This window comes from Colias philodice, chromosome 16 (genome assembly GCF_061535455.1).
Source record: "Colias philodice isolate Cphi_HAF_F1 chromosome 16, ilColPhil1 Martin Lab GWU primary, whole genome shotgun sequence".
Classification (NCBI taxonomy): domain Eukaryota; kingdom Metazoa; phylum Arthropoda; class Insecta; order Lepidoptera; family Pieridae; genus Colias; species Colias philodice.
The window spans coordinates 3,700,460-3,724,207 of NC_143101.1; the positions used below are offsets into that span (position 1 = coordinate 3,700,460).

Consider the following 23,748-nt stretch of genomic DNA (forward strand, 5'->3'; position numbering starts at 1 on the left):
TTAAAGTCTAAATAAGCATATGAATCATGTTTCGTTATGCCTATATTATAAACTATATCTGGAGATACAAGAAGTGATTTGAAATTATTACTAAATAGCGGCAACGCCGAAGACCGATGAATCGGGGAAGGTATAGATTTGATTCTGTGATAACTTTGAATCAGACATGGTAACATTTTATGGTCCCAATACCTACAATATAATTATATCATCACGCTAAGACCAATAGGAGCGGAGCACAGCTAGTCACTACAAAGTATAAAACAAAGTCGCTTTCTCTGTCCCTATGTCCCTTTGTATGCAGAAATGTAGAATTCAGCGCCATCTAGCGGGACATTGGCTGGGAACAGACCGTAGCAATCACCTTAAATCAAGAGGTTTTAGTATATAATTTATTAGGTTTTAGACAAAGCGGGCGAAGCCGCGGGCGGTAAGCTAGTATATTATAAAGCTGAAGAGTTTGTTTGAACGCGCTAAACGCGGGAACTACTGGTCTGATTGAAAAATTCTTTAGGTGTTATATTATAGCCCTTTTATCGAGGAAGGCTATAGGCTATATATCATCTCGCTGAGACCGACAGAGGCGGAGCACTGTGGGTAAAACCGCGGAGCACAGCTAGTATTTTCGTGTATGAAAAAAAAATCATAATAGGTAGGTTGTCCATGTCAAGTAGAAAACGTACCTAAGTGTGAAAATTAGAGGTACCTAACTTCGTGATTTATTTTTTTATTGAGTCAATTTTAAAATTTTATGTTTTTGATCAAACAGAATTCTCGAAAATTTCATCTAGTTTGATATACATATATTTAACTTTTTATATTTGGCCATGAATATTATACGTATCATCTTAGAAGATTGTTCATTTTGCTCTATTCTCAACTCTTAACGCAGAGCTGCTCCAACGTACCTACCTTTCAAATAATACCCGCGAGGCGGGTACCTGCCGCGTGCGCCCGCTTAAATTAATTTTCATTTTCTATCAAAAACTTAAAAAAAAGTTAATTATTAAAATCATTCTATAGTGAGACAAATGAATGTATAATAAATATAAAAGTTTCTTAGTTTAATACAAATATGTAGTTCCTATTCCTAACTATGAAAAATAGAAGAGAGCATTTTTACACCATGGACGTATAAAAAAAGACGGACGGAGTATCGCCTAAACATTGAGTGAAGCCTAGTAATGGCGGCGACACATCCATGTGTGTGTGCCATGTTGCCATGGCAACACTATGGCAACAGCTGTCCTGATGAAAATGGCGGCTGTATTTTTTTCTATAAATTTTGCCGTAATAATTTTGTCATTAAAACATAAAAGAACTAACTTGCTTCCCTGTGGAATGTAATCCCTTGTGTTTTGTTATTTAAAATTGTACTGTTGCGACACCATTTAACCACGCAAGACGGCATTTTAAATATTTTTTGTGAAACAGTGACGCAGTTAATCAGTCGGTAGTTCACGACGTAATGGCGGCCGACTAGCTTACTATGGTGAGAATGTGTGCGTGTTCATTGTCTTTACACGATCGCTAGCTTACTACGGTGGCTTCACGTTGTTTGTTCGTAAAACGGCGTCCGTCTTTTTTTATACGTCCATGTTTTACACATTAAAATACCTATGTATGAAATAAAATTAAACTCCCTTACATAAACTTTGTTATTTATAGTATGTAGTAATATTTACTCAATACTATATTTGCTTATTTATTTATTTTATTACCATAATGGAAATGTAATCAAAATTCAATCATAACCAATTTAAATTATATTTATTGTGTTTTATCATTTTGATACAATAAAAAAAAAATGCTCACACTTTTCTTTCCACTTTACCCATACATTAAATACATAAGACGTTTAAAGTTTAGGTCCATGGTACAAAAATGAGTTATTTACTTATGTATTTATTCTTACATGAAAATATATTATTCTACTGCAATAACTATAACAATTAAATAAAAAACATACATAATATGTGTTATCTTCATGAATGAAATAAAATCAGACCTATATCATTTTATTTTTAATCTCACTCATAAAATGTTCTCTCATATCTTCAACACTGACCTCCCGACTCTGAACAGACTCCATTATTGCAATTAAAAGTCTTGTCATCTTATGTTTTGCAGCAAACTCTAGCAAATCACATGCATTTTCAGCTGTAAGACAGTTCACCAGCCTATGCACACATAATTCTTCTAAATCTGGCATCATATAATAAGAAGCAAGAAGGAGCAAATGTTCCAAACCAGTGTCAGGTAAAGAATGCAAATATAAATAGTCTTTAAAAGCCTCCAGTGTGGTTTTGGACATGCCAGGCACATCTACAAGGCCTTCAGTGCTCTCCTTCCAAGTGCCACCTAACATCCTATGTAAAACTGGACTGGAAGCGGCAAGTACAGCTTTATGCATGTGTACTGATCCATCTTCACCTCTTAACTCAAAATCAATCAAATCCCTGTCCTTATGCAGAGATGCAAAGGCACTAGCAGGCGGTAGAATGTCCATTACAATTGAAACATCAATGGTATATGAATTAAATTTCTTGGTATCATGAATTAAATGCCAATTTCCATCGTCGCTTATAAATTTTTTGTTAATAATTTCCAATGCATGGCTGGTGAATTTGATATTGTATTTAAAATTATCCTCTTCTCGCCGTTTTACGAATTTTATGAAAATCAAATTATTGTAATCAAATCCATAGGCATTATTTACGCTTTTAATACCTATACATACTATTTTTAATTGGAAGACACCAAGGCCACTGATTATGTACTTAGGACTTTCGAAATTAAATGTACCACTACCATTATTATTGTTGAGAACAATTTCAACTTGAAGGGTATTACCTCGTTGTACTAAGTTTTTACATTCCATGTTAAATATGTTCTATGAAGAGCAACGAATATTTATGCCGAATCGACGGCTGTACGGCTGTGATTATGCCGAACGCACAGAGTAAGTTATAATCACTTATCACTTTACGCAGAATGCAATATTGAATGAAGTGTGTACTCATCGAGAACTTATTAGTCAGTTCAATAAAGAAACGAATCTTCAATGGCGGCCAAAGCTGACTTTGACAGATGGTAGGATCATCAAAAAAGAAAATAAAAATAACGTAAATTGATAATTATTTTATTAATTATTTCAAATTGTTTGTTGACAAACTTTTTTGTTATTGTATTTGTGTATTTATATGAATTATCATATTTACGTATACAGAATGTAATAAAATCCCCATAATACTTGTAATAAGCCCATAAAACTGAACAACTTTTCCCAAAGAACATATTTTGTCAAATTCCAATAAAACATTATTTACTTTCGCAAATGCATAATTGTCATTGTAAATTTATGATAAAAACTATTATAGGGAAAATCAAATACATTTTAGTGATTTTATTTTTCCATTTTTTTTTGCATACCGTACGGCCGTGTGTGAGCGAGAGGGAATGATAAGCGCCGCCATTGAAGATTCGTTTCTTTAAAGAACTAACTAATACTAACAATCTGCCTTTCTGTACAAACTTGAAAGTTGAAACTGTGCTCTTATTATCTTATGCCGGCACTACACATAGGCCAACGCGTTGGCAAGCGCGTTGGCACATGCACTGGTCCAATGTGTAGAACGGGCGTTCGCGCGTTGGTGGTAGGTATTTGAACGTTGGCCAGCGCGCTTGCGAGCTTGCCGCGCGGTGTCGGCAACATCAAAGGACACTTTGTCGCAAGCTTGGCGCACCATCCACACTGCACACATAGCCGCGCGAATCGCGATCAGTTTGACTGTAGCAGCGATCAGGAGTGCACGTTTTTTTCTTGCGGCGAATTAACACCTAACTTGACAAAATGGCGAACAATATGAGTAACGAGGAAACATTTAAATTTATTGAGCTCTATCAGAGTGAAAACTGCCTGTGGAACCCAAAAAATAAGTACCATAAAATAAAAATGTTGTATGTATTAAAAGTGCCAAATAAATAAGGTTCTTGGACATGCCGTTTTCCTCACAATGTTTTACTTCACAAAGAGCATCCTACTTTATTACCACAACCAAACCATACTGAACGACCTCCCAATGTGGAATGTGGATTACTCACAAGCGCGTTTGCAAGCGCACCGCCCGCGCCAGCGCGTTGGCGAATGCGCTGGCGGTATGTATAGAGGCGACATTATAGCACCGGAGCACATACACATAGGCTATAACAAGTGGCTATAACCACAGCTATAACCATTAACCAGAGGACTTCCCTAAACATAGACACAGAACATAGATAATACTGTATGTCCAAACATTATACTTTTTTTTTTGCTTTTCATGGCAAGAAGATGTTACTATTTGCCAATGTCAAGTATGTTAAAAGGTAAGGAAACATTTCGCGGTACCTATGTAAGGAATAAGGTTAGGAGATTGGGATTTAAGGCAGAGGAGTTGGGAAATAAATATTTATATATACAGGGTGTCACGGACTTCCTATCGTATGCTTAATGGAGCATATAGTGTTTAACCTTCTGATGCTGTAAAAAATATTTATAAAATCCGGTCGTGCAGGAAAAATTATCTCAAAACTTTTCAATAAACTTCGTGTTCGTAACCCTAACTACGCGGATCATACACGCGAGCGTTATACATAATCGGTCATTGACCTCGAACGCTATGCTTAACCTCGAACCTCGAAAATAAATATGTACCTACTGTTTGGATAATATTTTTTAGAGTATACGAGACAAATACACAAGTACACTATCGTTTATTTATACCAAAAAAAAACTGAAACTGAAACTGACCGCGGTCGCGCCCTTTTAATACTTTTTACATATTTTAATCCTTATTTTTGTCTGCATTATGCAATGTGTTTTTTTCTTTTGCTTTACTAGGTACATATTTACTTACTTATACTTTTAATTTTACGAGGAAGTCTTCAGATTTTTCATGAATCGAAAAACTTCATTAAGCTAATACACATAACAACACGTTCTGTAAACAACAAAAAAATATTTAAGTATCAAAGTTTTCATAACGATAAAAATAAAGTACGACTCCCTCAAACTCATAAGTCATAACAACTAGTTACCTACATAATTAAGATTACTGACAAAATAATTATTGTAATAATAGTACCTACTCAGTTGTGAAGGCTAAATAATAAATTTATTTATTTAATAAAATAAGTCTAAAATATTAATAATTATTGATAATTATACGACCTTACCCTATTTGCCATTTGGGTTAAAGCTATTAAATTAATAATTATTAGTGAAAATGAATAATACCTAATACTTTGATTTAAGAAATAGAAAGTATGTTTTACTTATGATTTTTAGTAATTAGATGTGTCGTAAACAAAAATTACATGCACACGGTGTCATATTTACTAGAAGAAATCAACGGTTTCAAAATGCAAACACTCACCCGATTATCATGCACAGGAATCACAGGATCGTAATACATATTGCACAATGATGACTTATGATGAGTGACGAAGGTAAACAAATATTACATAATGTATTAAATACCTACTACTCCAAATATCAATCACTTCTTAAAATAACTAAGTAACATAAGAAAATCTCGTAACTACTTAAATACATTATCTTACGGATTTATACAATCACTGCTTTAATAACTTTAACTAATTATTATAAACACAAAATACGAATTACGACGAACGATCCCAAATCTCCCGCGCAGATCTATCACAGCCCACAGCCCCTTACGCTAAGACGTTTGGTGAAGCAGTAAGCACTAACAATTTAACAAAATTTGTGCAATTATTAACCCTTAATAAGCCATGGGGATATTATTTTCTCACCTCGGCATTGCCCACAAATTAATTATTATTTTTTGTATTTTTAAAGATACGGTAAAATTTAAGGAACGCACCTTAAGATAGATAGTTCTTTTAATTTTTTTCTAGTAAAACTTCTTTCTAAACGTCAACTGTGAATGTCAGTAGACAATCGAAGTAAAAAGTTCATTAAAACGACCGTTTTTTCCCGAAATTCAAGATAGTTTTTGGATCTACGCCCAGAAAAATTCCTGTAAATATGCAATTGTTTATAATTCGTAAAGAAGAACGTGTTATTTATCAAATATAAAAAAAATAACGTACGAAAGCTGTTACTTTGGGTTATTTTTTCTAATTTAAAAAATGGTGGGAAATTAATACCCTGTAGCCGTGCATGAAATCTTCAAGTGGGAATATATTTCCCTTTCTCCTGTAAGGATACCAAGTAGGTATAAAAAGTAAAAAGTTGAGTAAAGTAAAAAGTAATTTAAAAATTCATACATAAATTCATTCAATAAATAATAAATTTAATGATGCATTTTTATTTTTTGTCCCTGTGTTAAAATCGACGAGTAAAGGCGCGGGCAAAAGCGGCAAAAGTGGGAGATTATTTCCCACATGTATGCTCATGGATATGGGAAATAATTTCCCACAAAACATAACTTTTAATGGTTATAGGAAAATAATATCCCACCGCCAAAAAAACCTATAAGCTACCCAATATTTTACTTTTTAATATTTTACTGTTTAATCTCGATATAACCCCGTACTGATGTATTAAAATAAACTTGTTTGAAGTCATGGCCGATTAAGGGTTAAAATACGCGGACGCTTACACGTGCCGGCGGCGGTATCTTTGTGCACCTAGCAAAGGTAACGCCGCCTTCCGTTTGTGAAATGCCGCCTTTTAAAAATATGGTTCCGTTGTTTATTTAATATTTTATTTTACTTATCTTTTTATTATTTACTTTCAATTTTCTTTTGTAACTACAAATGAAACAATACAATCATATTATAATTTAATATGAAATTATCATGAAATGATATTTTTAAGTTTTATGCTGGGAATAATATTATTATTTAATAGGTATTTAGGTACCTTAAGTTGCTATTTATACTCTAATCTAGATTTAGGCACCATATTTTAATTATTGAGTTTCATCTAGCAAAAGTTGAAAGGAACAGATATGATTATGTAAGTATTCTAAATCATTCGTATTATAGCTATTTTTACAAACATTTCCCTACGAATCCCTAAACCACACTGTACGTTTATTCGTATTATTATTGAAGTTTGTAAGTAATTATTTTAAATTTTTAAATAAATTTTTGTTAGTCGCTTGTTTCATCTTTCGGTGTCAAGTTGCTATCGTTTGCGTTTTCTGTGTTTCATCTGTGAGTTTCTGAGTCGGTAATGTCGTATTATACGAACGCGGAGTATTACAATATGATTTTGTGTGTGGGTGCAGAGGATGGTAATCAGCTCGCTGCAGCTCGAGATTTATATCGGCAGCGATAGGTACATAGACGGAAGAGAAGCAATCACCAGCGGAATTTACCGTCCTATAATTGTTTTCGAGCGTATTTTTGTTCGGTTCGGAGGTACCTAATTGGTAAAACTATGTTATGACAATTCAAAAGTGCTTCTAGAAGAATAAATGTTTTAGTATGTTGTGAAGTGAAGTGTGTGATAGGTACCTACTGCATGTTGTTTGCTGAAATTTCTACAAGTTGGTATGTACTATGTACCTTATTTCAATATCATTGTACAAAAATAATTGATACGCATGTATCTCATTAAAAAAATTAAGTAAAGATTAAATATGATTCAATATTAAAAGGGTGCGGTCAGAAGGCGATGGAACTAAGTAATTTTTCGTTTTTTTTTTTATTTGTATAAATAAACGATAGTGTACTTGTGTATTTGTCTCGTATACTCTAAAAAATATTATCCAAACAGTAGGTATTTATTTTCGAGGTTCGAGGTTAAGCATAGCGTTCGAGGTCAATGACCGATTATGTATAACGCTCGCGTGTATGATCCGCGTAGTTAGGGTTACGAACACGAAGTTTATTGAAAAGTTTTGAGATAATTTTTCCTGCACGACCGGATTTTATAAATATTTTTTACAGCATCAGAAGGTTAAACACTATATGCTCCATTAAGCATACGATAGGAAGTCCGTGACACCCTGTATACTTAGATTATTAGCTAATATTATTATTTACGTATTATAGATACACTAGCGACCCGCCCCGGCTTCGCACGGGTGCAATGCTGATACAAAATACACTACAGAAAAACTGTGAACGTTGTATATAAAATTAAAAACATAGCGGCCCGCTCGACTCGCCCGATAGCCGGGCGGCCGGCCGGTATCGCCGCAAACGCTACGTCCCGCAATTTTTAAATCTGTAATATCTTTGAAAATATTCACTTAAATCATACAGTGTAAAGGGCCATATAGATCTATATTAAATGAACAATGTATTCAAGGTATTTAATTGGTTAAGGATTAATGCTGTATTGGTTAAAATCGCATCGAAAATTAGCCATTATTTGTCGTAAAAAGTAAATGACAAAAAAAAGTTATTGTGGGTTATCCATAAGAGATAGACATATACCATCGCGGACTTTTCTGTAGACCTTTTCAATGTGTATAATACTTAGTACATTATTTTGATAAAACTCGTAGGGTTCAGCCTGCGTTTGCGATGTAAGCGGAAAATATGTAAAAAATTACGACATCACATTAGAAACCTCAAAAATAACAGTACTTCTCCACTATTTAATGGATGTTATTATACATATAAACCTTCCTCTTGAATCACTCTATCTATTAAAAAAAACCGCATCAAAATCCGTTGCGTAGTTTCAAAGATTTAAGCGTACAAAGGGACATAGGGACATAGGGACAGGGAAAGCGACTTTGTTTTATACTATGTAGTGATTTTATGTTACTAGATACAAATATATATATTTATACTAGCGGTCCGCCCCGGCTTCGCCCGTGGTACCTACATGTTTAAACTACCTCACTCAAGTTGGATCGAACTGCACATGGTGTGCGAATTTTATTATAATCGGTTAAGTGGTTTAGGAGTCCATTGAGGACAAACATTGTGACACGAGATTTATATATATAAAGATTAAGATTATTATAACTTTAAATTATTACTTATTATAAATGATGCTAAGGCGTTGTATAACTTTATAGGATTTTGTAGTAAACATAACATACGAGTAGGAAACGAAATACGAAGGGATAGTAGGTTGGATATAAAGAAAGAGTGGTCAAGTAAGGGGCATGCAAATAATTGATCTATGTCTCCTAGATCAGTTCCACCTTCACAAATGGCACTGTTTAAAATACCCAGTTCCGCAAGATGAGCTGAGCAACATGTATGACCAAGACGCATTCTTATAATTAGACATCGGATTATATGCACTAACAAAATGCCAAAATATGCATGCAAATATGCACTAAAAAAGGCCGAAATATGCACTAAAAACGACTGATATGCCTAAAATATGCACAATACAAAATCAAAAAACCTTTATTATTTTATATATTTAAATCAAAGATTGTACAAATACAGTGAAATTTTCATGAAATTTAGTATAGTTTTTGTGCCAATATACAATTAGGCATTTTTACCTAATTTTCGAGCGCAAATTTGTGACGTTTGTCACCCGCGAGCCCAGTGTTGCCACCTTAACCCTTTCCGGGCTAAATCTAGCCCTTTTTTGGAATTCAACCCATGTTTTAAGTTTTAGGGTAATCTAGCCCTATTTTGAATAGCTCAAAATTTACTTAAATTGGAGCTCATTTTGTAATTTTTCGCCATTTTACCATGCCAAAATAGGGTTTGTTTACTCGCTGAGCGTTCTGATTGGCTAATAAAGGTTAGTCGACCAATCAAAACTCCCGTTACTTAACGAAATATGCACTATTGGGGAAAAAGGCTAAAATATGCACTAACGCCGTAATTAGCGAGTTTTATGCATTTGCATATGCAAATATGCAAATGCATATAATCCGATGTCTACTTATAATAATAGAGGTTACAATTACAGCCTGTAACTTTATTGAACCAAGGTTTAGTGGGAACTTCTTGTAACTTATAATATTGCTTTCCTTTATAATATAATGTAACTACTTTGTTTCCAGAGATTTTCACAAGACTCGTGCAAGTAAATTTAAGGCAAACTGACCAAGTCATGCACACATCGCACAGCAGACCTTGCCAACTCATCAGCTTTTTCTTTTCCTTGGATACCACTGTGACTTGGTATCCAAGCAAATGTAACAGTGATAACAGCATAACCTTTGAATGAACATTCTAATAATTTACTTTTAATGTCAAAAATAATGGGGTAAAAGGGTTTATTATGAAATGAAAATTTGTGAAGACTTTGCAAGGAACTCTTGGAATCTGTAAATATAATTGTTTTTGGCAGTTTCATTAAGATTATAATATACTCTACGGCCTTAAGTATCCCTAAGCATTCTCCAGTAAAAACTGACGATTCTGGCGGAAGTTTATTTTTTATGTAAATGTTTAACTGCTGGTGAAACACTCCAACTCCTACACAACTCTGAGGTGATGATTTTGATGCGTCAGTATAAATGTGATTATATTTTTCCCATTCTTTACAATTCAATGCATTTTTAAAGTCTAAATAAGCATAATTATGAATCATGTTTCGTTATGCCTATATTATAAACTATATCTGGAGATACAAGAAGTGATTTGAAATTATTACTAAATAGCGGCAACGCCGAAGACCAATGTATCTGGGAAGGTATAGATTTGATTCTGTGATAACTTTGAATCAGTTATCAGACATGGTAACATTTTATGGTCCCAATACCTGCAATATAATAATATCATCACGCCGACCAATAGGAGCGGAGCACAGCTAGTCACTACATATAGTATAAAACAGTCGCTTTCTCTGTCCCTATGTCCCTTTGTATGCTTAAATCAAGAGGAAGGTTTTAGTATATAATTTATTAGGTTTTAGACAAAGCGGGCGAAGCCGCGGGCGGTAAGCTAGTATATTATAAAGCTGAAGAGTTTGTTTGAACGCGCTAAATGCGGGAACTAGGGTGGTGGCACCAATTATCGGCCATGTCAACTTTTTTTGAACTTTGACTGGGTGTAATTTTTACATTAATGGCTATTTCTTTCTTACAGTGCCTTTTTTGGGTAGATAGATATTGAAACTCCATTACAACATTTGCAAAATTACGAATCTATTGTTATTTTATTAAATATAGAATTTTTATTTCGACATTGCCGATTTCCCTCAATATCGGCCACTAACACCAAGCTAACACCCTAATATCTGCCGTCTTTGGCCCTAATATCGGCATACCTTTTCGTGAAGTTAGACCAATAAAACTTAAAACTGGTTACATTTTTTATTATCAATTGAGATACACATCATTTTTTTAACTCACCTATCATGATCGTCTTTTCGTATTCGTCGTTCAGTATTCTTATAAGACAAATAAAGATACGGGGTTAAGAGACTTGTGTCAATCAACTAGAAAAAGAATTGGCTTGGAAGTGCTATAAGAAATCACCCAATCATTTCACCAACATATTCATAGAATACTACTTCACTTCTCATCCACCCACTATTTGATAAACGAAGAAACCAGGACGATGGTGTGCTAATAAAGATTACTTTTGGTGGTCTACGGATGTAGGGAAAACAACCATAAAGATTCTCCTGCTGCAGATATGACTAGCAAAACATTTATTGTTACTTTTTCACTGCCCTTAGCAACTTCATAAATGTTCTTCCATCCTTTAGGCCCTATTACTTTCCCTGTCTTCGAAAAAATACTAAAGCTCGTCTCATCCCCATTAATATTCTCCGTGGGTCTTGTTATTACAATATGTCTTCCGTGTCCGATTGATTTTATATTATGTTCTTGTAAGTCATTATACCACTTTCTTCTGTAACTACAGCCCTGGCCAGCTTCTTTCATTTATAAAACAAGGAATACCACTTTTTCCCTGGTTTTCCATTTTTAAACCGATTGGGTCTTTTATCTTCTTTTATAATATTTTTAACGCTATTTATCACATTGCTACGTGAACTAGGAAAACCGCAGATAGGTAAACCGTAGATCCGTATCAACCATTGAACAATTTCTTCTTCTTCATTTCGGTTTAAGAGTTAAGACGGTATCTCTACCAACTGTGCAATCTGTGTCTATTTTTCCATGAAGTCTATCTTGTAAAGTGGTCCTCGGGATGTCGTATTGTCGAGATGCTTCTCTGATGCTCATATTTAGATTTTTGACGGCATTCACTGTCTCTATAATTTTACTATGGTCAACAAAAAGGACAAACAAAAAGGTCAACAAAAAGGAAAACGTTTGCAATAGCCAACGTTTTACTTTTAGTTGATCTTTTGCTAGTTTAGATTGTGCCGGCATGATTTTGACATACCTAAGGTAACGGCACCAGTCGTGGACAAGCATCCAGTAATGGACAAAATAAATATTAAATTTAAATATTAAGACCAAAATGAACGTTATATAATTTGGCAATACTTAAAATAAAAGTTTGGTTCATAAGCTATCAAAATACGACATTTCATCTTATTCGGCCAAAATGTTTGAAGATGGCAGAACGTTATGTTTAGATGCTGCGACTCGTTTCGAAAAAATCCGTTTTTACTAAGAAAATCCTTAAGGAAGTGAGGACACAATTTTGGTTATAAGAATTTTTGTATAAATGTCAGCAAAATTTGATATTACTTTTATTTATAGTAGTTAAGTGTACGAAATGATACACGATTTAGTATCATGATAGGTTATGTTGTTTTAAATAAAATTCATCAGTGTCCATAACTGGATTTAATTCTATGGATATATCCATTTATGGACATTTGTCGAAAATAAACTTTTTTTAAAGATATTAATTACATGCGCTTTTCTGTATTGTCTTTTCTTTCTGATTAATAATATGCCTATCACGACCATTTCAAACAAAGGGTTCCAATATTGTACAACAATTGTCCATGACTGGATTTACTTTGGTTCCTATAATGGACATTGATATTTTTTGTTAAAATTACACTAATGGGTCCAACAACATAATATCTAATAGAGAGATCTAGAGAGTTCTCTGATGAACTGTTTGGATCGTTGTCTGCTGCTAAATTCCACCACCATATAGCACACACGCTTAAATTTCATCCACACCGTCTTGACAACAGTTTAAAAAAAGCTTTTTGCCTCGTGCTACAATTTGGAATCCATATCGATGGACCGATCAGATTAAGGCTGCTGGCGGATTCAGATTGGCGATTCACTTCACGAGTGTAGCGGAATGCCAATTGCCAGGACACAGAGAGATACGGCGGAACATCGTGACGCGGGTAACATCTACCCCCCTAGAGTGATATGACAAAGAAGAAGAAGTCCCAAAATGGATGGAATGGCAGTACTTTTTTTAGTTATATTTTTCATCCCTGACTTAAAAAAAAACCATATTGGTGTTTCTTAACGGACAGAACTCGTATTTAACGATGCATTTGTGCAATTTTTGCCTAGAAAATGGAAATTAAGACTGTTTTAAATATTATAAGTATGCAAAATAATTAATAAGTATTATTTTTTATAAATACATCCCCGATTTATTGTATTCCAATCATCATTTTCAAGATTCTATTGATAACTATAAGTCTTCTCCAATTGTAAATAACTGGAGAAACGACATTAGGTACAGTCCATAAATGGGTGTTCATAACTGGATGTTGTCCAAAACTGGGTGTCCATCATTAGATTTTTCACTGTCCAACACTGGTGCAAAAAAGTGGTTTTTTAATTTATAAATAACTTCATTATTTATGCATTGTAATCTTTTTTCTAACATTGGTTACGTTAAACTAACATTGAACTAAAGGTATAACTAAACAATATCCAATAAAGTTAAAAAACCTACGAGAAATTTGCAAAAAACTTCAATTTTTTCCTTAATCTGTACAAGACTGGTGCCGTTACGTTAGCTATTAACAAAAATTAATGTATCACCTCCCTGTTTAGTGTAAAGTCCGACGGTAGTAGAAAAGGTTTTACTAAGGTGGCCGTTATTACGCATCGATTCGCTTTATATCGGCCGTAGCTAACAAAAATCGTTTTTAGGCGGCCAACTTTAGGATCCAGTGATCAAACGGAGCTGTTGTTTCATTTCTAATCTTATTAATATCACTGCTAACATATAAAATAGCTAAACATGAGATTTGAAGTTTTCGTGCATTACCCCAATATCGACCACCCGGCCGATATTGAGATTTATCAGCAAAAACAGATCCCCAATGTCGGCCCCGCAATTATTTCATTAAAAAGACAAATAAATGTAAAAACACCAAAAACACACTGTTTTATCGATAATTTGACTGTTTTTCTTTAAGAACACATAAAATTAAATACTATAGGTTTGTTTAATTCCATTAAAATACTTATCCACGTAAAGCGTCGACTCAGGGATTTGACTACGCAATGCCGCCAAACTACGCACGTTTGTACCTGCACGTGCTCTATGGCCAACTGAATTTTCTACAGTTGAGATACCCACACCGAAATTTGGGAGGTTTTGCTTATGTATATAGAGTCTCTTTTTGCATTAAAACTTTTATGATTAAAGATCAATATTTATAGTTATATTCCATTTTCTCGAAAAGGCCGATATTAGGAGCAGGCCGATAATAGGAGACTCCACCCTACGTCTGATTGAAAAATTCTTTAGGTGTTATATAGCCCTTTTATCGAGGAAGGCTATAGCCTATAGGCTATATATTATCAATTATCATCTCGCTGTGACAGACAGAGGCGGAGCACTGTGGGTAAAACCGCGGAGCAGAGCTAGTATTTTCGTTTATGAAAAAAAAATCATAATAGGTAGGTATTACCATGTCAAGTAGAAAACGTAAGTATGAAAATTAGAGGTACAGTAGAACCTCGATAACTTAAACCTCGATAACATAAAAACCTCTGTAACTTCAAAAAATTATATGTTCCCTTCCCATCAGAGCCCAAAACCTCTTTAACTTAAAATACGCAACCTCTATAACTTAAATAAATAATCTCTGTATTGGCCCTCAGTAACTTAAAGAAATGTTTCCACAACCTCTATAACATAAAATTATTTGTCAATGAGTCATTTTGAAAGAGTGTCAAAACAAAAGGTTTCGGTATTTATTGCTTGCACGTGTTTACTATGTATTGTTAACGTATACAATACATTATCTATTGTTTGCTTTATCGAAATTCTTCAAAGCTTTGCGGCGGATAGCTTTATGACAACGACTTACTTGCATCATAAGTTTTTGATAGTTGTCCTGGAAACATCGCTTTACTTACTGTGTGATAAAACTGGCTTAAAATGAGTCCAAAAAGAAAACTAACAACCCTCACCTACGCCGATAAATTAAAAGCTATAGAAGCAGTGAAAAATGGATAGACCCTTGATAACTTAAAACCTCTATAACTTAAAATATTTTGTGTTTCCCTTGGACTTTAACTTATCGAGGTTCTACTGTACCTAGTTAACTTTGTGATTTATTTTTTTATTGAGTCAATTTTAAAATTTTATGTTTTTGATCATTTACAGAATTCTCGAAAATTTCATCTAGTTTGATATACATATATTTTATTTTTTTAGATTTGGCCTTGAATATTAAACGTATCATCTTAGAAGATTGTTCATTTTGCTCTATTCTCAACTTAACGCAGCGCTTCTCCAACGTACCTACCTTTCAATTAATAATACCCGCGAGGCGGGTACCTGCAGCGTGCGCCCGCTTAAATTAATTTTCATTTTCTATCAAACACTTCAAAAAAAAGTTAATTATTAAAATCATTCTATAGTGAGACAAATGAATGTATAATAAATATACAAGTTTCTTAGTTTAATACAAATATGTAGTTCCTAACTATGAAAAATAGAAGAGAGCATTTGTTAATATGTATGAAATAAAATTAAACTCCCTTACATAAACTTTTTTATTTATGGTAAGTATGTAGTAATATTTGCTCAATATTATATTTGCTTATTTATTTATTTTATTACTATAATGGAAATGTAATCAAAATTCAATCATAACCAATTTAAATTATATTTATTGTGTTACTTATATCATTTTGATACAATAAAAAAAAATGCTCACACTTTTCTTTCCACTTTACCCCTACATTAAATACATAAGACGGTTAAAGTTTAGGTCCATGGTACAAAAATGAGTTATTTACTTATGTTTTTATTCTTACATGAAAATATATTATTCTACTGGAATAACTATAACAATTAAACAAAAAACATACATAATATGTGTTATCTTCATGAATGAAATAAAATCAGACCTATATCATTTTATTTTTAATCTCACTCATAAAATGTTCTCTCATATCTTCAACACTGACCTCCCGACTCTGAACAGACTCCATTATTGCAATTAAAAGTCTTGTCATCTTATGTTTTGCAGCAAACTCTAGCAAATCACATGCATTTTCAGCTGTAAGACAGTTCACCAGCCTATGCACACATAATTCTTCTAAATCTGGCATCATATAATAAGAAGCAAGAAGGAGCAAATGTTCCAAACCAGTGTCAGGTAAAGAATGCAAATATAAATAGTCTTTAAAAGCCTCCAGTGTGGTTTTGGACATGCCAGGCACATCTACAAGGCCTTCAGTGCTCTCCTTCCAAGTGCCACCTAACATCCTATGTAAAACTGGACTGGAAGCGGCAAGTACAGCTTTATGCATGTGTACTGATCCATCTTCACCTCTTAACTCAAAATCAATCAAATCCCTGTCCTTATGCAGAGATGCAAAGGCACTAGCAGGCGGTAGAATGTCCATTACAATTGAAACATCAATGGTATATGAATTAAATTTCTTGGTATCATGAATTAAATGCCAATTTCCATCGTCGCTTATAAATTTTTTGTTAATAATTTCCAATGCATGGCTGGTGAATTTGATATTGTATTTAAAATTATCCTCTTCTCGCCGTTTTACGAATTTTATGAAAATCAAATTGTCAGTCGTGGGGCCGTCTTTTTTAAAACATACTAATTTTAATTGGAAGACACCAAGGCCACTGATAATGTACTTAGGACTTTCGAAAGTAAATCTACCACTAGGCTTATTATTGTAGACAAATATTTCAACTTGAAGGGTAAGGGTATTACCTCGGTGTACTAAGTTTTTACATTCCATGTTAAATATTATGTTGGATGAAGAGCGACGAATGTTGATACACGGCTGTGATTATGCCGAACGCACAAAGTTATAATCACTTATCACTTTACGCAGAATGCAATATTGAATGAAGTGTGTACTCCTCGAGAACAAGTTACTGTATATTATAATCTGCGATTCTGTACTTCAAAGAGTATAGTAACTATACTAGCTATGTAAAAACTGTGCTCGTAGAGCACATAGGCATATATAACCAGAGTCCAGAGGACGAAATGATAAATAATATCTTGTTTGAAACCAGAGTTTAATAATTTACACTAACTTGAATACGTCATAATCTGCTGTGGTCATTGCGATTTGATTGGGAGAGGGTAGTTCCCATGCATAGAGTAAATCTATACTTTATGCACCACAACTAACAATAGAAATTCCCAAGACAAGTGACAAGTGACAACCAAAGACGATTATTGAAAATAGAACGGTTATTTTATTAATTTCGATTTGGGTAAATACTTGATTATTTTTATATTTAAATCCACACAGTGCATGTAATTAACAAATACTTATATCTATTTATTATATACAAAGAAATCGTGATGGCAAAAATGTTTTTTGCAAAAATGATGTTGAATATACGTATTACATTAAAGAAAAGATTATCGCTACTGACGAAAAATGCTATTTGCTTTTCTGTAAATAGCTATTGAACATAAATTTTATTTGTGTTTTAGATAAAAAAGGCTTTTTCATCCTTTCTTTAATTTCATCCTTTTTTTCATCTAGGCACCACTATTATTATATTCTACAAGTTGGAGTGATGACCTTGTACGGGTTTCGGGAACTGCCTTGAAACGAATAGCGTAAGATCGGTACTTATGGAATTCTATAAGGAGGACTATGCTCAGCAGTGGGTGTTTATCGGGTAAATGATGATGACCGAAAACGAACACCACAGCTAGTAATAAATACTTAATACAGTTATATCTCCAAAAAAGTTTTTTCATTTTAATACAACATCATAATAATAATTAAATAGTAAATGAAATTGTCACATTTGTTTACTTGTGCAGGAAACATAAAATCTATAACATTGAACCTTCTGTGTCGTTAGTCTATGCCAATTACCATGGCAACTATTTGTTTATTTATATTTAATTGGTGAATTCTTATGACTTTTGCTTACACCTGCGCGGAAGTGACAAACTATCTTTGTCTTTTTTGTTTATATCATTTTATTAGAGCCATCTCTCTTATACAGTCTGTGAATGTAATAAATTAAGTAAAATGATACTTGTATTTGTGTGTGCCTGACACTGCATATGAAGCATTTTTTTTGGATATATTGTGAGTATATAACGTATCTATAGATGTCATATTTCGATTTTTAGAGTAACGTCTCTGGTATTTAAAAAGAAAAAAGGTTTACTGACACAAAATTGTAGTGACGTCAGTTCTTCAATTCAGAAATTGTTTATTATGTTTAGAATGGTTTATCAGTAAAATGAAATCTTAAAATTACTTGTATCGGTCATTATTATTATAAATATGTAGTCGTAATTGAAAAAAGTCAAGCAAATGTGCAGTTCTAACAAAACGAAATATCATGTTATATTCTATGTCGTCGTTACTAGGTTATAGTACGACATAAAAGAGATGAAATTAATTATTTTGGAACTAATTCGTTTTTCATTACCTGGCAACCCTGAATTGGCAATGTAGCTGTCAAGTTGAATAAAAATTTGTTGTTTTTTTCGTGAAGTGGAGAATTATTGAGATAAAATTGTTATTTAGAACAAGAAATTTAAATAAAAAAGGAGACATTATGAAAAAGGTTAAACGTAGCGGTGTCCGTGATGTGGTGTATAAAGTTTTTATTCGTTGTTTGTCCGAATTTCAAGCTGGAAATTTATTGACTGATTTGGAAAACGTTTACAAACGTACAGCAGAATATACCGGTGAGATTCCATTTATTTTTGCTCAGTACTACGTAAAATAGAATATTCCATTAGTAACGAGTGTTTAATGTATGTATGTATGGCGATTATTACGTTTTCGCAAATTAATTTGAGGTTATTTGTATGTAAACAAAAACTAGTTTTTATAGTGCGACCAGCACAATTTGAGTCAAGAAGTTATATCCAATCCAACCAGCCTCAAATAAAGTACCTAGTTTAGATTTTACTACATAGTATAGTGATAACTGTTTTCATACAGCTATCTATCTATTAATCAATCAAACCATAAGAAAAAAAATCATATTTACTGTATCATATTTACAGATACTGAAGATGCCCCGTACCCTCTTGCCAGTACTTCGAAACAGAGTGATGATCAGTCCTTTGAAGGAGTAGAATATTTAGATTTTGATGAATTATATTAATGTACAAAATTTATCTACAAAAAAAAATAAAAATGTGTGGTTTTCAAATCGCCTTGTTTTTTTCTACCCGACGGACCCAGAAAGAGGGTAATGTGTTTGAGCTGCATGTATGCTTGTTTGTTTGTATGTTTGATTCTATGTGCGCTTCTTCAGTCTAAACACTTGACTGATTTTTATAAAATAACTAATTCCAAATACATTTAAGTAAAATTTTACCTAGGTAGGTCAATTAAAATACTAATGTATTTTTGTCTTAAATTACACTATTGCTACACTGAAACAATTATAACGGTTTAAATCGCGGTATTTATTTTAGATTATATTATATACATTTTTGGATTTTTATTCTATAATATCAAGATCGCTTGCGTCGCAGTATCAGTGTTGCTATATGAGCGACGGTGGCGCCCTCATTTATTTTCATCTCTTTTGTGTCGCACTGTACGTTCTTGAATTTTGTTGAACTGTCAAATGTTGCCTATTAAAATGGCTCTACTATAATAATTATTGGGACCGTAATATTGCATTTGACAATAATATAGTAAACGCATACAAGAGCTAATCATTCATAATATTACAGAAGACTCCTCATCGGAAGAATCTAGTAAATTATAATTCTGACGACATGATATTAAAAGAATATAATTTTTTATACATGATAATCTTTGAACACAGTGTACGCTAGCTTTGTCACACTAGTGATTGAAGCAATGTTTTATCCCTTTCAAGTTTCATTATTTCAATACAAGTGTCAAGCATGTGTCATTCATAAAGAATTGTGAATTGTTATTTTTACTCATAAACTGTAATAATTTAATATATTTTCCTGTGATATGATATTCCTTTATCTTTTTGCACGAAAACGTGCACTTTCTGAACACACAGGAAGGCATTTTCGACAACTTTAATGTACCTATCGGCACATGCGCTCACTGGGACCGGTGACAATCTGACTGATTGCATTGGTCCCAAATAGGACCAATTCACGGAAGCAATTTTGGTGCGTTGATGACGTATCTACCTCTTGTTTCTATATATAATATCATTGTGTATGGAAGGTTAAAATAAGACAAAGTTCATATTTAAAAAAATGATTTTCAAACACTGGTTTACATTTAAATTTTAGAAATCTAATCATTAAAATCTCAGTCCAAAGGATTTACAGAATCAGAGATTATCTGTATTTCTGATATCGCAGAATGATCAACTTTCATTATGCTCTTATTAATTTTCACTTTCGCCACTGCTATCTTCTACCTGTGTAAATAATCATTTTACCGGAAAATTCAACTTTGAAACAAAACTAAGAAAGGTATGTAACAGCAGCTCTATATAATTCCATACAGAGATAATACGTGCGGTCACCACCAATATATAAAGACCAATAAAGACGACTGACGGATTTTTGAATTTTTAGACTGACAGGCTACCGTCACCTATCGCCCGAATTGTTTTCGATTGTGTATGACCAACAAGGTGCAAGATGCAAGTGCATTGTTTAGGGCACTTACGATTCAATGATTCGGGGTGATTCGGGTGTTTCTGGAAATACAATAATTAGCGAAGATCTGCATGCGCATTATTAATTTTGGAGTACTGTACTTTTGATAACCAAATGAAATTTATTTGACTGATAGTTTTTGATACACAGAATATGCAGGTATGCTTGCCTACTCATTTCAGTGAATAACTACCTGGCAAGCAGGTGTAAACAGGTAAGTCAAAATAGGTGAAAAAAAAAGCATACTTAGGCATATTATATTTTTAAGTTTATAAAATGTATTCTATAAGGTGTAAATTAATAAAGTATTTTTCATTCATTAATTCATTCATTCATTCATATTCTGTGTATCAAAAACTATCAGTCAAATAAATTTCATTTGGTTATCAAAAGTATGAAGGTGATGAAAAAAAATCGATAAAAGTTAATTTAATTAAAAATAAAATGTTGTATAGAAACCAAATAAAATATTAACATAATAGTTATAAAGATTTACTTTTTTTATTACTTTATGACAAACAAATAAAACTACGAGAGTAATTTAATTTCTTTTAATATCATGTCGTCAGAATTATAATTTACTAGATTCTTCCGATGAGGAGTCTTCTGTAATATTATGAATGATTAGCTCTTGTATGCGTTTACTATATTATTGTCAAATGCAATATTACGGTCCCAATAATTATTATAGTAGAGCCATTTTAACCCTTATTAAAACGCTGGGAGCTATACTTCCCACGTCTCAGATTGCAGTAAATCGTGTTTTATTTTTATATGCTTAAACCTAATGCAGTGTAATATTTATCTAGGCAATCTTAACATTTTAGAGAACTTTTTTTCATAGAAACACTTTTCAGAGAATTATCACATGTCATGGTAAACACACGTCAAAGTTAGGTGACGTGATTTTGCAGCCGAAAACGACCGTTATTTTTTAGTTTTTGGTGTAGTGCTCAAAAAAAATTAGATAAGTAGATTTGAGTTCTAGCTATGTAAACTAGACTATATTACGGTTGCGTGAAACGTAAAAATATGCCCAGAATCTTTCGTATATACCTTGGTAGAGTCGATTGAAATTAAGTCTTTAAGTGGGAAGATATCATCCCAGTGTTCGTCACTGCACACGACATTCGGAAATTCTATATATAAAATCTGTGTGTCTAAAATATCTTTTTTAGTTGGTATAAGCAACTTATTTATTGTTATTCGTTATTTCCTGATCAGAAAATTAGAAATCTTAACTCAATACATTAGTATTTACCTATTGTTTTTATTTTGTTTTAGAAAAATGCCATTTTTATGTTGAAGTCATTCATTTTTCAATTCCCGAATTCTTCCCTCAGTAAAAGAAACTTGCATTGATGAGTACTTTCACCTCCTTTATTAAAAAACTTGATCTTTATAATTTTTTACGATAACATTAAATTCACAAGTGGAGTCAGGGCAACTAACTAGTGTTTTAAAATATTGATATCTGGAGTGGACACTGGGAGCTATAGTTCCCACCTTTCCAAACTTTTTACAAGAGAGAACAGATGACGGGATATATACTTCCCACCGAAAAAAGGGTACTTCCCCCCCACTAACCCCTTTTTTGTGTGTATTTTTGAAATCTACGACCCAAAATTACCCAGGAACGTATATTACTTTTTTGTTAGCTCCTCCATAGGCTCGCGTTTGAATAAGGGTTAATAGGCAACATTTGACAGTTCAACAAAATTCAAGAACGTAACCTAGTAACGACGACATAGAATATAACATGATATTTCGTTTTGTTAGAACTGCACATTTGCTTGACTTTTTTCAATTACGACTACATATTTATAATAATAATGACCGATACAAGTAATTTTAAGATTTCATTTTACTGATAAACCATTCTAAACATAATAAACAATTTCTGAATTGAAGAACTGACGTCACTACAATTTTGTGTCAGTAAACCTTTTTTCTTTTTAAATACCAGAGACGTTACTCTAAAAATCGAAATATGACATCTAGAATCGAATGCATTGATTACTTGTGAATAAAAATCATCATAAATTAATAAATTCGATTGGCAAATGTTTCAAATCCGTATCGATTAATTCACTTTAATCGATGTTTTTAAGCAGGTTACCTCTCTTCGAAGATAAAATTGATAGACGTCAAATGTTGCCTATTAAATTGGCTCAACAATAGAGATTATGACACGTTTAGTTTAGTGTATAACATAAAATGTATCGATATGTGTTCTGATTATTACATTATTTATTATAACGTTTACGTAGTAATTATTATTTAGTATTTACGTACTTGATTCGATTAATTATAATAATATTATAAATTTATAATCGGAATGGTAACACAATCGATAATCTTTTGGACATCAGTCATCACATATGGTATCAACATCAACCCGCAACCGTCGAGCTGTCAAAAGACAATTCCTATATTGGACAGACTATAAGTACCGATTTTTCAAGACTTATCCAAGAAGCTTATATCTAATACACTGGAGATTGCACTATGACCATTAACTTGTAACAAGAAAATATGACCTTCAATGACGTCAGTCATGTTTTTTGTCTCTTTCTGTCGAGTGACCACGCTGGTTTGTAAATTCAGGATTTTTCAAAATAGAAAAAACTAAAAATCATGGTCTATAAATAATAACGACATATATTTTTAACAGTATTTATATTATAATATTATGGTCATACTTTATAGGTACATACAATTTTAATTGGTATAGAATGATAGTTTTAAATAACTTTTGGCAACAAAGCTTGGATATGAACCGATATAATATAGCATTAACATCCTTTGTAAATAGAGGAAAGTTGTATTTTGCATCAGATGCT

At 32.9% G+C, this 23,748-nt stretch overlaps 1 protein-coding gene across 1 annotated transcript; it reads right to left on the reverse strand.

Moving 5' to 3' along the window:
- Window positions 1-1,751: 1,751 nt before the first annotated feature.
- On the reverse strand, window positions 1,752-17,316 carry LOC149481559 (uncharacterized). The gene is made up of 2 exons (XM_089705266.1): window positions 17,015-17,316; window positions 1,752-2,853 (listed from the first exon to the last, which is right to left on the reverse strand). The coding sequence occupies exons 1-2, from the start codon at window positions 17,040-17,042 to the stop codon at window positions 2,009-2,011; spliced, it is 873 nt and encodes a 290-aa protein (XP_089561392.1). The 5' UTR covers window positions 17,043-17,316; the 3' UTR covers window positions 1,752-2,008.
- Between the last annotated feature and the right edge of the window lie 6,432 nt (window positions 17,317-23,748).